At 36.9% G+C, this 15444-nt stretch overlaps 2 protein-coding genes across 3 annotated transcripts; one reads left to right on the top strand and one right to left on the bottom strand.

Moving 5' to 3' along the window:
• Positions 1-3155: 3155 nt before the first annotated feature.
• On the bottom strand, positions 3156-14301 carry Noc1 (Nucleolar complex protein 1). 2 transcript variants are annotated; one of them, XM_067786360.1, is made up of 7 exons: positions 14143-14301; positions 13371-13803; positions 13147-13261; positions 12690-13043; positions 11384-12622; positions 3552-4406; positions 3156-3477 (listed from the first exon to the last, which is right to left on the bottom strand). In XM_067786360.1, the coding sequence occupies exons 1-7, from the start codon at positions 14295-14297 to the stop codon at positions 3251-3253; spliced, it is 3378 nt and encodes a 1125-aa protein (XP_067642461.1). In that variant the 5' UTR covers positions 14298-14301; the 3' UTR covers positions 3156-3250. The 2 variants fall into 2 exon arrangements, with proteins under 2 accessions (XP_067642461.1, XP_067642462.1); XM_067786361.1 differs by lacking the exon at positions 14143-14301 and adding an exon at positions 13973-14130.
• Positions 5589-9701, top strand: LOC137251650 (uncharacterized). The gene is made up of 2 exons (XM_067786362.1): positions 5589-8220; positions 9614-9701. The coding sequence occupies exon 1, from the start codon at positions 6911-6913 to the stop codon at positions 8048-8050; it is 1140 nt and encodes a 379-aa protein (XP_067642463.1). The 5' UTR covers positions 5589-6910; the 3' UTR covers positions 8051-8220; positions 9614-9701.
• Positions 14302-15444: the final 1143 nt, after the last annotated feature.

The following is a 15444-nucleotide window of genomic DNA, read 5'->3' as shown; positions in this document are numbered from 1 at the left end:
TCGAAAACAATATTAAATCACATTGCTCTGAAATGGTGGATCGTATTAATGATATATGTGAACTAGTTACAAATAGAACTCGTTAGATTCATAACTTGTTTTAATTTTAAGAAATAGTTTGACTGTTGCATAGTTATCGTTGTACGGGTCCAGGTTGGATTAGCTTAGGTTAGAGCGGTAGCCCCATTGACCAGAGAGGCTCCCTTAGGGGGGTGCTCCACTATGATAAGACTGGATGAGCTAAAGCCCTTTCTCTAATAAATATGTGGGAAATTGCACCAATTTTTCAGTTAAATGTACCGCAGTATGTTTTTGATTTCAGCAGAGCCAAGCTCCTTTAAACAGTTGATGAATTACCTGTTTTGACAATTCCTAACAAGAGCTGTGCATCGGCAGAGAGAGCGCTCAACACTTTAGATCTCCTCCTCGACCCTATAGCTCCACCAGAAATCAATCGTTGGCTGTGTACCCACATCTAGTGGGTGTCACGTTAATATCCAAATCAATAGACTAAGAAAAGACGGTTAGTATTAATTCGGAACCTAGTTCCGTTCCCATTCATGCGGGGCCAAGTTTGTCTGGATGCTTCTCTTATGGGTATATCTGGCACAAGCTTTCTTGGTGAAAAGAAACACGAGCAAGTATTTGGAGTCACCTTAAGTAGGGCTCTGGAGGGCCCTGATCGTCAGAGTATATTGAACGGAAGCGGGACATCTAGATCGCACCTAACTAACCGCAAGCTCCTCCCGGAGGAAGGGGTGGGTTGATCAATAAGGTTCGACGTGGTAGGACCTTAATGATAATAGTTTCCGGAATGTAACGTATCAATCCACATCAAATAAATCTCTCAAACATTCGGGAAGTATCTTTATCATGACTTTCCAGGAAATTTCTGAAGAACTTGGTGTGTGAAGAGATTATCGGTGTAGAATATTCTAGTTGACGTTAGTTTTCGAAAATGGGCGCCAGAATGTCGACATACCCAAATCTGAAGTCGCTCCAGTATAACTGCATTGAAATTACCTAGGAGTTTACCAAACACGTCCATCGGGAGGTTGGTAATACCATCTATAGCGTTTCTGGATGTTGAAGGAAGTTGCCCTGATTTACGCATTACGGCTGACCATATGGTATAATAGGATGGGTCTTACAAAACTATATAAAATCAGTACATTATTTTTGGCTTTAGAGTCCACATTTTAACCCCGACTGTTTAAGAAGCGTAGAAAGCAGTTATGGCCTTCCTGGCTGTTCTCGGCATGTTTGCTCTAGTTGGGTTCCTTCTTCAAAGTAACGCCGGATTGACTGAGTAGCCACTCACACATGATGATTTCTCCACGAGTACCAATGGCAGAACGCCTAGTGTTGAAGATGGTGTTGTTGTTGTTGTAGCGACAAAGACACTCCCCGAAAGCCTTGGGGAGTGTTATCGATGTTGATGGCCTTTGCCGGATGCAGATCCGGTACGTTCCGGTACCAAGCCCGACCATCTCGGGAACTATTTGTTATGACCACATGCGATCTTCTAGGCCCTCGCACCCCCTAGATCCATGAGGAGTTCGGGGTTGCCAGAGCCTCGGTTGTTAATTAGATAGATTGATATTTATTATTAATATGTTTACTTCGTTCGGCCCTAGACAACACATCGACTACTGAGAGGAACAACTCCTTAAATTCACCTTTGATGCCAATAGTCGTCAACCCAAGCTCACGCTTGGTTCAACCTCATTATATGACAGATCTACTTTAACCAGACATTGTAAACATGCTCTTTATAATAGTATAAATACTATTTAGCACGTATCGGAACTAGTGCAAATGACCACTATAAATATTCGGAAGAGATCTAGCCTCGAACACTCCAAGGCATCATCTCATAACTCCCACGGTACCGCGCCAGACGGCGTCAGAAAAGGTATGATAAAGGGTTTAAAGATAGTGATGCTTGTTCAACTTCGACGGGACTTAACTAGGTTCGAAATAGTACTAGTTGCAGTATAGTTTTTAAGGCATATCTTCTTTATACATTTTAATGCTGTTTCACAAATTTCATGTTGTTAACAGTGAGACACAAATATGCTGACTCGTTGTTTGATAGCAGCGTTAGACATAGCGCTGCTGCTCGAATTATCTTCTTTATCATGAAGTTAAAAGGGATCGCACGATAGGTGTCTAAAATATCTGATAGCTGATAGACTGGGTCGATTTATTAACCGATATCGCGCCATCGATTTTTCGATAGGATTGGGCTCAGGAAAAAAAGTTCCACTACGCATAACCAAAAAAATAATTTTCGAGCCTGCGAAATTTACTTTTTTTATTTACTTTTTTTCGACTTTGATTTTTAAGGTTTTTTTTCATGACCTACTAAAAAAATTTTCATTTGATTGTAAAATTTTCATGTATACCCTGTCCGACCCAAAAATGTCCACTAAAAACGTTGGCGATAACAGTTTTGTGAAAAAAAAAAATTAAATTTTTTTTGTAGGTCATGAAAAAAACCTTAAAAATCAAAGTCGAAAAAAGTTAAAAAATTCAATTTCGCAGGGTCGAAAATTATTATTTTTTGATATACGTAGTGGAACTTTTTTTCCTGAGCCCAAATCCTATCGAAAAATCGATGGCGCGATATCGGTTAACTTTCTTCCATACAAATCGACCCACCCACAGTTACATTTACAGTAATTTCAAATTTATCAGGATCCATTTCTATATAGTATGTGCATATGTATTAAATAAATAACTTTTAATAATAAGTAATTGCTATACACGTACTCAATATTAACAAGATACATATTAACATACATAAACTTATTTATTATATCTAACATAAAAGGGGTAAAGAAATAACATTTACTAATTATTAAAAAAAAAAACACAAAGTATGGATGAATTAGTAGGACTAAGTATTATTAATACATCCTTTATAGCAATTACGTCACAAATAAAAGAAACTAGTTAAGAATAGTAAGTAAGAATTATATACAATGAAGGAAAATTGGTTAGAAAGGTGTTGTTAAAACAAAATGTGTATGTACATAGAAACATAACTTTGTAAATTGTAAGCAAAGAAGAAGTATATGAATATACATATGAAGTAAAGGAAAAAATTACCTAAAATGTAGTTTCTATTTAAAGAACAATTAACAAATGTGTTAAAATATGCCAACAGGATTCTCATACATTTTTATTTTTTAAACTGGTTTATTAAATCTTTGCATACCTTATCAAATAACACCATTACTTTATTTTATTTTCGCTTTTTATTATTAATTTTTTTGGCTGCACTACTACTCTTTTTCATTCGCTTCATATACGTTTTCGAGTTAGAGCGTCGCTTCTCTTCCCATTTTAATTGTTTTGCTGTTGATTTGTCCTTATTGAATATTGCTTGTGAGGTACCTTGACCTTTCGTTTTACCCGTTTCTTCTAGTAACTCGGCAAAATCGTCAGCAGCCGCAAAAAGTGAACTCATATCTAAAAATATAATAGAAAGTGAACGTGTTTGTGTGAAATGAGATAAATAAAGAATAATTTAATTCACCACTCACCATCGCTATGTTTAAGTTTCTTTGCAAAAGTTTTCTGATTTAATGCCAATGAACGTTTTTGTGACTTCTTACCATTTGCAGGTGACAAGTCATTATCATCGTCAGTATCAGCATCTTCTTCACTCATATCTTCAGGCATACTATCCTCATCCTCCATATCACTCAAATCAGCTGGCGCTTCCTCTTCATCCAATGATATTGAACCATCATCATCATCTTCGTTTTCATTATAATTTACATCAATAGAGCCATCTTCGCCAACAGATAAATCACTATCACTAGCAAGATTGCCTTCCTCACCACCATCATCATCACCCCAATCTGCATCAATATCCTCAATATCATCTTCGCCATCATCACCTTTTGATGCACGCTTTTTTTTCCTCTTGTCATCGGACTTTAATTCACCACCTAATTCTTTAAGGAAATCTAATTCTTCATCCTGTTTCTGCTTTTCAGCATCAGCTGCAGCCTTAGCTTTCTTGCCAAAGTAGCTGCCAAGAAATTCCTCGAATTCGTCATCGTCTACTTCACCTACTGTTATTTCTTCTTCATCATCCTCACTTTCTGTATTCATTTTCTTTTTTACATTATTTGGTGCTATTTTAGCAGCCTGTTGACGTTTTTGTTCAAGGAAATTGAAAATATACATTTCATCTTCAGTACAATTGGCTTTTGTCAGTGACTTAATTGGTTTTCCCCGTGCTCCAAATGGTAAATAACGTTTATGCGTAATAATTGGCGCTTCGTCTTTTTGGTTATTCAGTTTTTTAGGATTTTTAAAAGCGAACCGTTCAAGAAAATGTGGTAAGCCGAAATCACGTAAAGGATCGCCATAGTAAGCGATGCGCTTTTCTGTAAGTAAATAGGCGTGCTAAGTGTTTTGAAGTTGTAGTTTTGGGTAAAATATTGCAACGACACAGAAAAAGTGGGTTTGAATGTGAATGAGGACAAAACGAAGTACTTGCTGTCATCGAGCAAAGAGTCAGCGCAGATGCGCCTTGGGAACCACGCTACTGTTGGCAGCCATAATTTCGAAATAGTAAGACTTCGTTTATTTTGGGAACCAGCATCAACACTAGCAACAACATCATCACTGAAATCCAACGAAGAATAAATCTTGCCAATAAATGATACTTTGGACTAGGTAGGCAATTGAAAAGTGAAATTTTCAATTGGTATTGTGCTAAAATATATTTTGCTTGTTCAGTTCGACATATATATATATATATGTAACAGTGAAAACAGAAAAATATTAAAAGAGAATGGAGGTGTGCGAAAAATGCCACAAAAAAATAAAGGGGGAGATGTGAGGGTGTGTGTGGTAAAGTGTATCACAAAACAATTGCATGTGCATCTATGGACGAATATAGCATGAACTGCTTGCAAGGCTGCCAACTGCCAATTTTTAAGATTTATGTGCGATGGTTGTATGACATATATCTCCCAGGGATGCACCTTAACGTTAAGCTAATCGTTTATCAAAAAATTTCCACCGTTTCCGTTGAAACACTTCGAAATATTATCGATAAAGAAATTATCAAGATAAGTTGTATCTCGTTTTTAACCGAAACGAAAAGCTTTCGTTAACGTTAAAAACGTTAACGAAAACGTGATACTTTATGTTTGAATTGTGCTGGCAATGCTATAGCCATGGTGAAGCCGTAAGGTGGCAACAACGAGCGCACATACACACACAAACTCTATGTAATTTGTTTGTGTAATTCGTTGGTGGTAATGTCAAAAATACTCTGAGAAATGTTCGTACTGTCAAAATTCATGAGAAAAGTTGCAATCAGCTTGGATAATGCTTTCACCTTTAATGACTCCGCCATCAATCAGCTTTGCCAGCATAGTTTGAAATTAATAATCAACATAAACGATTTGATTTCGTTTTGATATGGCAGAAAACGAAACGAAATCATTTCGTTAATTTGACGATCTTAACGTTAATAAACGAAACGAAATGACTTCGTTTCGTTTATTAACGTTGATTATCGTAACGAAATGATATCGTTTCGTTGGTTAAGCATGCCTGATATCTCCAATGTAGATGATGCCCTCAGAGAAATACTTTCTATTTCAGAAATTAACAAAGTAAATTTAAGGGAGCAAAAGGGTGAACTTGAAAAAATGTTGAATGAACACAAAAGGGAGATAAGCGCATCCATAACGCACAGCGAAAGAGAGATGAAAAGAATTGTGGATAATATAAACAGGGTGAACACGGAAAAATTAGAGTTGATTAAACATGTAGAGAGTCTTTGCAAAGCAAACAAAGAAATGCTTAATAAGATCAATACCCCAAAAGAAGCGTTTAATAAGCAAAAGGAGGAAATTATAAGAGAGGTTAAAAAGGTTGCAAATCAAAATAAAGCTGTTACTGCTAAGGAAGTCAATTCATATGCCAATATTACTAAGGGAATTCCTCCAATAGTAACTAAACCCAAGGTTAAACAAGCATTAGAGAAAACAAAAACGGACTTGAATAAAATAGATCCATCCAATTTGAATATAGGTAGGGTACAAAATAGAAACAATGGTACAATAATTATTAGTGCGAAGTCAGCTAGTGATAAGGATAAAATTAAGGACACTCTAACAGAAAGGCTAGCTAAAAGTAAGTACAACATAGCTGAACCGAAAATATATTTTCCTAAAATTATGGTGACTAACATTAGTACTGAGCATCCTGAAGAGGAAATAGTTGGTAAGATCACTAACCAAAATGAGTTTTTGCGAGATGCTAAAATGAAATGTGTAAGAGTTATCAAATCAAGGAAGGAAACAGAGCCTCATATATCAATGCAGTCATAGAGATTGAGCACAAATACTATGAAGACGTGTTGAAATGTAAGAAAATCAATATTGGTTGGGACCGCTGTCCAGTTTACGATGCTCAAACTGTAAAAAGATGTTATAAATGCTTAGGGTTTAACCATATAGCGGCTACTTGTACACTTAAACAGAGGTGTAGTAAATGCAGCGGGGAACATAAAGTCGAAGAATGCACAGAGAGTGCACCCCTAAATAAATGTGGTAATTGTATAGATAGTAACAATCGGTTAGGTTTAAATATTAATACAGAACACAACATCATGAGTCATGAATGCCCAGTTTATTTAAGGAAACTTAAACTGGAAAGACAACGCGTGGGCTTTTAGCCACCAAAACTAGCTGATCGGGGGATAAAAGCTTTTAACTTACAGTGCATTTACCTAAATATTTGTAGTTTTCTAGCCAACAAACCTGAACTCGAAAGAGTTATATAAGAGTTAGATCCGGACATCGTTCCATGTTCAGAAGCATGTATAACACCGGATGTTAGTGATGCGGAAATAAACATTCCTTATTATACAATGGTTCGTTGCGATTCTCATAGTAGACACACAGGAGGTGTAGTCTTACTATTAAAAAAAGGTATCGAGTACAAAGTCAGGTATAATAGATCTATTGATTTAAATGTTTGGTGTGGTATAATTAAATTAAAAAAGTTCGACATTAAATGGCAAATAGGTGTGTTGTACCATTCTCCAAGCTCTAGTGATATCGAATTTTTAAATCACTTGGATGCTATACTTTCTGAGGAACTGGAGAGTGGTACGAACTCCTTGTTAATTGGGGATTTTAACATTAACATGAATGTTAATACCGCAACGAGTTCTAAGCTCAATGAGATGTTTTCACGTAGCGCGATGAGGCAAATGGTGAATTTCAATACAAGGATTGCTGAGAGGTCCCAAACGAGAATAGATCTATTATATGCAAATGCTGATGTACTGTCCTGTACTAATCTTGAAAATCACAGAATTTCTGATCACGAAACCATTTCATTTGCTTTCAAAGTGAGTAATTCAAATCATCTGCGGAGAATGATACCCACAATGTGTTGGAAGAATTATTCTGCTGATAACCTCATTTACTTATTAAGAAACTATGATTTCAGCGTATTAAAAAATATGCATCTCAATGACTCGGTTGAATATATAAATACCTGCTTATCACACTGCATGGGTTTATTAACATCAGAACAAGACAGGATAGTGAGGTTGAGAAATAAGTGGTACGATCATGAACTGACCGAAATTAACAAATTAAAAGTCCAATTGCACTCACAAGCCAGAAGATCTGGTGAATTTTCGGAATATAATACGGTTGCGAAGTATTATAAGAAACTAATCAAAATTAAAAAAATTAAGTATATGGAGAAATATATTGCCTTAACTTCTTCTGATAGGAAATTAATGTGGAAACACCTCAAGCAAGCAGTAAACTTAACTGAGGTGCGTGACAATATCCTGACAGTGATTGTAAATGGTAAAAGATATGAAACACCCGAGGATATAGCTCAAGCATTGAATTCCTTCTTTGTTGATAGTATTAGTGACATAAATCGAGAAATCGAAACTTTGGATAGTGGCGACAGTGTGCAATACACGGTTAGCACATGTCTGAAATTCCAAGAAGTTACGGTTGATGATATATATGATGATTGGTAGCTAAAAGGTTAAAAAATAAAATCGGAGGAACAAATTTACTATCAGAAGGAGTAATTAAGGATTCGGTGTAATACATGGGACATTTCTATGCGGATATCATAAATAAATCATTAGTAGAGGGAATAGTGCCTGACGCATGGAAAATATCAACAATAGTGCCAATAAAGAAGGTAAAAAATTCATTAAAGGCAGAAGATCTGAGACCGATCAACACGTTGCCGAATATCGAAAAAAATCTAGAAACAGTAGTAAAAGATCAGCTCATAAGTTACTTGGAAATAAATAAAATACTAATTAAAGAACAATCCGGTTTCAGAGAAGGCCACTCTTGTGAAACGGCTTTAAATTATGTAATATCGAGTTGGAAAGAAGAACTAAATCAAAAGAAAAGTATACTTGCGGTTTTTATCGACTTGAAGAGAGCATTTGAATCTATAGACAGAAATATAATGATTAAAAAATTAGAAAAAATTGGAATTAGGGGCAACGAGCTGCAGTGGTTTCAGAGCTTTTTAGGTAACCGAAGACAAAAAACAGCCATTGAGTCGGTTGTCTCGGAAGAGGTATTGACAGGAATTGGATTGCCACAAGGATTGGTTTTGGCACCGGTCCTATTTAACATATATATAAATGATATATCTTCGGCGCTAAAACATAGTAAAATAAGGCTGTTTGCAGATGACGCACTGCTCGAAGTAAGTGAACTTGATATCATGTTAGCTAGGAGCAAAATGCAGGAAGACTTGAACACCCTATACAGGTGGCTTTGTAACAATAAGCTTAAACTTAATGTTAATAAAACCCATTTTATGGTCATATCTAGAGCGATGAATAAGGAATCTTGTAATATCGAGCTAAAAATAATGAACTCAAACATTAACGAAGTTAAAACTTTCAAGTACTTAGGGGTTCAGATTGATAATAAATTAAAATTTAATGATCATATTGATTATATAGTTGCCAAAATAGGCAAGAAAATTGGTTTTTGTAAAAGGTCATGCAAATTTATCAGTAGAAAATACAAACTGAAAGTGTATAAATCCATCATAGAGCCGCATTTCATATATTGTCCCACAATATTCTTTATGGCCAATGTAACTCAGGTAGATAAGCTACAAGTTATGCAAAATAAAGCTATGAGATTTATATTAAACATGAGGTATGATACTCCCATTAATAACATGATAGAAGCACTAAACTTGTTGAGTATAAAACAGCTCATATTCTACCACAGTATGAAATTTGTATTTAATATTAAGCACGGTAAATTACCAACATACCTCAGCGAAAAGCTTAGATATGTAAATGATGCACATTCATACGTAATCAGAGAAAACAATAATTTTAGATTACCTCTTTTCAAAACAGAAGTGGACAAGCAAAATATATTTTATAAGGGCCTGAAATATTTCAATGAACTTCCTAATCACATAAAAAGTAGTAATAACTTCAATACCTTTAAAAAAAGTTTATTGGAACATTGTAAAACCCTTCCAATGAGATAAAAGTTTTTTTTTTTTCTTTTATTTTTTACATGACATGCCGATACTGGAGCGCGAAAAGGGAATGGTAATACTGGTAGCAGCAAAATACAATGCACCCGGCCCTAAGGAAAAGAAAATCAGTCGCCACCTGTAACTCCAGACAGTTCCAACAACAAATTTCGCTGGAATTCGGTATTTTCAGCCTATATTTACTGTTGCTGATCGGGATCACTCGCATTCCGACAGCATTAATATAACAATAAAATTATATGATGTGTAACCAAAATAAGGTCAAACAAAAGTTGGAGCAGGGGGATTGGAAACACGTCCTTTTCAACCTCCCAATATATTTTGAGATGTGCTGATCGGAATCTTCATGCGTTCCGACAGCGTCTTTACTAAACAAAGTTGAGGGGTGATTGGGTACACTTCAATTTCCAACATCCAAAGAAATGTTTAGCTGTGTTGATCGGAGACCAATACATTCCGACAGCTTAAAATACAAATATAATTGAAAAATATATGTTCCAAATTTTGTTGCCTTAAGCTGGGAGCCCTGGAGGATTGGAAACGCGTCCTTTCCAACCTTCCTTAAATGACTGGCTCCCAGACTCGTCCGTTTGTTACGCCAGTAAATATGCTGATCGGAATCACATGGCATTCCAACAGCATATTCAATAGAAATAAATGATATAATAATGAATTGTACTTAGTAGTTTAAGTTTTAGGCCTAAACAGCCGTAATAATAAATAAATTAAATAAATTAAAAAAGTAACGTCCTCTCTCGGCGAACGAAAATCATACTCTACAAGTCACTTATCGTACCCGTCCTGCTATATGGGACAGAAGCATGGACCATGCCAACAGCAGCTTGGATGAGGTGTTGTGAAGCAGATGAGGGCACAATAGACCAATGGTTGTTGTTGTAGCGATTAGGTTGCTCCCCGAAGGCTTTGGGGAGTTATCGATGTGATGGTCCTATGTCGGATACAGATCCGATACGCTCCGGTAACACAGCACCATTAAGGTGCTGGCCCGACCATCTCGGGAACGATTTATATGGCCACATTGAACCTTCAGGCCATCCCTCCCTCCCCACCCCCAAGTTCCATGAGGAGCTTGGGGTCGCCAGAGCCTCGTCTGTTAGTGAAACGGGATTCGCCGCTCGAAGGTGAGGTTGACAATTGGGTTGGAGAAGCTATATATTGCGCTACACAACCCCTTGAATCCCATAGACCAATGGTCGCAGTGCGATCCTCAATTAATTATCTATCTATGACAACAGCAGATGAAGCGGCTTTGGGAGTGTTCGAGAGAAAATTTCTCGAAAGATTTATGGACCTCTACGCGTTGGCGATGGCGAGTACCGAAGAAGATTTAATGATAAGCTGTACGAACTATACGCATCCACATAGTCGAGCGAATTAAAACGCAGCGGCTGCGCTATTTAGGCCATGTTATGCGAATGAAAGATGGTGCTCCGGCCAAGAAAGTGTTTCTATCGGAACCTGTCTATGGATGCAGAGGTAGAGGGCGGCCCCCACTTCGTTGGAATGACCAGGTGGAAAACGATTTAAACTCCCATGGTGTGCCATTTTGGCGCCGGTTGGCGGAGCGAAGGAGCGACTGGCGCGCCTTGTTGGACGGCCATAACTGTTTACGACGGTTAAGCGCCAATTAAGTAACTAAGTAATAAATCTACACTATGGCAATCTCTAAATTCACCGATTCTCTAAATAAAAATGAATACGAAATATTAAACTCTTCAGTTTTCGAAAACGACGGCTCAACAAGATTTGATACGACGATTTTTTTCACTTAAGAAACTTTCACTCAAATAAGACTTACGCTGCAAAATATTATCGGCAAACACTTGTATTGTCGGATGGTAATGCGCGCGTAAGAGTAGTAATTCGTCGCGTAATGCAAACTCAGCGCCAGCGAACGACGGTACTCGATGATAAGGATCATATTTGTTTGGTGCTATGTCTTTAATTTTTGTATCTTTAACTGAAGATTCTACCTTTGCATGATGCCACGAAGAAACTTTCGAAATATCAACTTTAGACTCAATCTCAACTTTGGTATTATTATCATCATCATCGCGTATATCCTCATACTTTTCCTCACCATCGCTATCAAATTTATCCAATTCTGCATCACTTGCTTGTACCTTTGGTAGGATGGCAGCGGTTTCATTACTATCGTTAGCTTTCTCAGCCGTATCATAAGGACTTAAGCCACCGGCTAACTCTTTACGACTACGCAATAGCTTATGTATAACTATTAGACAGCCTGCTGCGATATTTGGTGGCATATAGAGGGCGCATTGTAGCAACCGTTTAATAAATGCTTGTGCGCGCTGTATATTTGAATCTATATGTGTTGCACGATGTATGATGTGAAGTAATTCGGCTGCCGTTTTAACACCAATATTAATTAATTCCAAATCATGCATTTTCTTGTACAGCGCATTATAAAAGCGATCCGATTTTTCCGTCTTCACAGTCATTAATTGTAAAAGTAAACCAAGCGTTTGTACCGAAATGCGTATATCTGCTAAATGTACAAGACGATATATTGTATCTTGCATCTCTTTGTTGAGAATTTCTGTCGAACCCTCTGTGGGCTTTGCGTCTAAAATAGCTTTTTGTAAGCAGCGTAAAATAGCTTGCATTGTGCGATTATTAACAGCACCTTTTTGTACGAGGACTTTAAAAAGCGCGAAGCATATATTTACTAATTTCGAACATACTTCTGGGCGACCAGCTGGTGCTATACTGGCCAAGAAACAGAGTGCAAAATGTTGTGCACGTTCGGATATGTTGTTCCGAAATAAAAGCTTTTCAGCTTCTGCGACAATAACACCACACATATTCGGATGTCGATGTGCTACTCTACTAAGATGATGTAGGGCTTTTGAAGCTACTTTCGCTACAGGATCACCTAACTTGTTAATAAGCAAATTGAGCAACATTTGTTCTTTCTCTGGCCCAAAGGCTAATAACTGTGACGAGGCAATAATAGCTACATTTTTATTATGTTCTTGACCTGTTTGAATGGCCTGTTGCACATTTCTTAAAAACTCTGAAAAGAGAAAAAAAAAAATATATATAATATAAAACATATGATAAAATATTATCCATCATATTACCAAAGTAATGCTCTTTCAATTCATTCTCAAAATACCAGTATGCATAAATACGGCGCTGTTTCTCTTTACTTAAAATCGTATTTTTACGTAAAGATTTCCAATCAGCGCCTCTCATTTGTAAGGATAATAGTTTACGATGTGGCGGCAATAAAACCTGTTTCCACAAATCAACTAAAATTGTAAGCACTTCGTTTGACGATTTGTTAGATAACTTTGTAAAACTAATTAAAGTGCCTAATGCTTCTAAATTTCCCAATGGATTGCTGGTAACTAGTAGCGCCCCAGCATTGGCACGATCTTTTGCAGTGCCTTTGTGCAAGGCGGTTTGCAACCAACGTGCATCTGAAGCATCACCTGTTGAAGTATGCAAACAATTAGAAGTAGCGAATATATATATAAATGTATTTTGTATTACATAGACCTAATTATTTATTTAAAAAGTAAGCAATACACTTACGTTTGGAGAAATTGATCATTTCAGCTTCATATGATTTTTTACACAAATCGTATAATTCCATTTGCTCCGAATCCTTCATGTCCAGTACTTCTTCTGTGGAGGGATACTCTGGATACTAGAATGTGAATATTAATATTTCAAACATCTAATTTCTGTAGCTGTTCTAGGTATCTAGCCAAGGCTAATGGCCCATTCCACTTTCTCTTACAACTACATTTACTTACCACATTGAACCACTTTTTATTTGTGTCACCATCGTCATTTTCCTCCTTTTGTTGTTGGCGCTTCTTTTCGCGATTTATAAAATAATCATTTTCATCTTCCTCGTGCTCGTCCTCTGAGTTTAGCTGCTCTCGCTTATATTTTTTCTTTTTAGACCTCTTGTCCTTCACATCACCTATGGTTGTTTCGGCTAGCACTTCACCTTTCTCTTCAAACACAATTTTTTTATTTTTGGTTGGCGCAGATTTATGCATAAGCTTTACTTTAACCGAGTCCCGTTTGGCCCCCTTTTTACCCTTCTTGTAGAACGCATCCTCCTGAGCTGTTTCGGATGGCACTTCACCTTCGTCATCAAATACAATTTTTTTATTTTTTGCCGGTGCAGCAAGATTTATTCCTTGCGCAATGGATGGTGCCATTTTATTATAGTTCTTGCTAAAAATATGGAAAGGAAAGCCCTAAACTATACTTGCAAAATCAAAACAAAAAATAATACACGTGCAATATAATGTTAATTTGACAGCCACAGCCATTGTAAAGCTGGAGACATTGGTGCTTTATCGGTAACCGTATCGGTAACCTTTTAACAGTTGATTCGACCAACCTCATCAGAATCAATGCAATCGATTATTGGTGCCGCTAAGGTCGTAACCGTATCGTAGCCAACCAATTGGGTTTTGGTTTCCCTTCAAAAAACGCGAGTACTCTATAAATAATGTAAGGAATACTGCTTTGGGAGTATAGTACTGCTCCAAATCAAATCTGTATTCATACAAAAATGTGCTCCCATTAACATTGCGATGTCCTAGGAGAGGAGTAGGTGATCCCACTCTCGCTTTGTTTGTGAGTATTCCATAGAGTACATACGTGAGAGTACATTCCAAAGTACTTTCACTGTAGTACCCCATGGAGCACCCACAGAGGATCATATGCCAAAGTACTAAAGAGGAATTGTGTTGTCGGAAAGAATTATCGGAGTGAATTTAATTTAAAATGAAAGTAAATGTTCTTATGTTATTTAGCATTTGCGTGTATAAAGAAACTAATATTTCTCTATACTATAGTATGTATACATAAAACCAGTGTGCTGTTGCATTTTATCAGAGTTGCCAAAGTAAAATTTTATTATCAGTTATTTGTATGCAATATTTTACTTTTGGCAACTCTGTTCGATCGTCATCGTGTTGTGATCACGGTCGTTAAAAAACGAGCAATGATCGGCTGATGGTGGTCCGCAAACGCATTGCAAAGGAGTATTGTTAGAGTACTCCAACATGAAGAAAATGGAACACGTAATCCAACAAGTTTTGCAGGGTTACCGTCGTAACGATAAACAGCTGATTACGTTAGGGATACGGATACAGCGATACGACATACGGCACCAATGACTCCAGCTTAAGGCAGGTTCGATCAGCTGTTTTATCTGGTTATGGCTTTATGGTTATAAGTCACCATTAATTCGCCCTTAAGCTGCAGACAATGGTGCCGTATCGGTAACCTTATAACAGCTGATTCGACCAACCTTATGAGAATCAATGCAATCGATTATTGGTGCCGCTAAGGTCGTAACCGTATCGTTGCCAACCAATTGGGTTTTGGTTTACCGTCGTAACGATAAACAGCTGATTACGTTAGGGATACGTTTTACGCTTTACCAAGTATCGCAACTAACGGCTGATCGGCGAAAATCCGAACTTTCACACCATTGTGAATGATAACTAAGTGTGATATCTTATCTGTCAAATGCCTGACAGGATGTTCAATATGGCTACTTTTTAGCGTTTTGACAGGGTGTTCAATATGGCGGCGCCTATCTTCAGCGGATGATAAAAAGAGATACAGAATGAGACAGCGATATTCAAATACAAATCAGGCGATCCAATCACTTTGGAATTTTGACGTCTATGCAGAAGATATCACACTTAGTTATCATTCACAATGATTCACACGCACAGTTCTCGACTCAGTTTCAAAAGAAAACTTTAGATTAGTTATCTCAAATTTTAAAGTGAGATAATCCTTACGAATTTCGTATATATAGAATATATAAGGCGTTTTTGTTGTTATTAAAACAAT

The sequence above is a fragment of the Eurosta solidaginis genome, chromosome 5 (assembly GCF_040869045.1).
Source record: "Eurosta solidaginis isolate ZX-2024a chromosome 5, ASM4086904v1, whole genome shotgun sequence".
In the NCBI taxonomy this organism is placed as follows: domain Eukaryota; kingdom Metazoa; phylum Arthropoda; class Insecta; order Diptera; family Tephritidae; genus Eurosta; species Eurosta solidaginis.
Note: the sequence above shows the minus strand (reverse complement) of the source record. Positions and strands in the feature narration are given on the sequence as shown.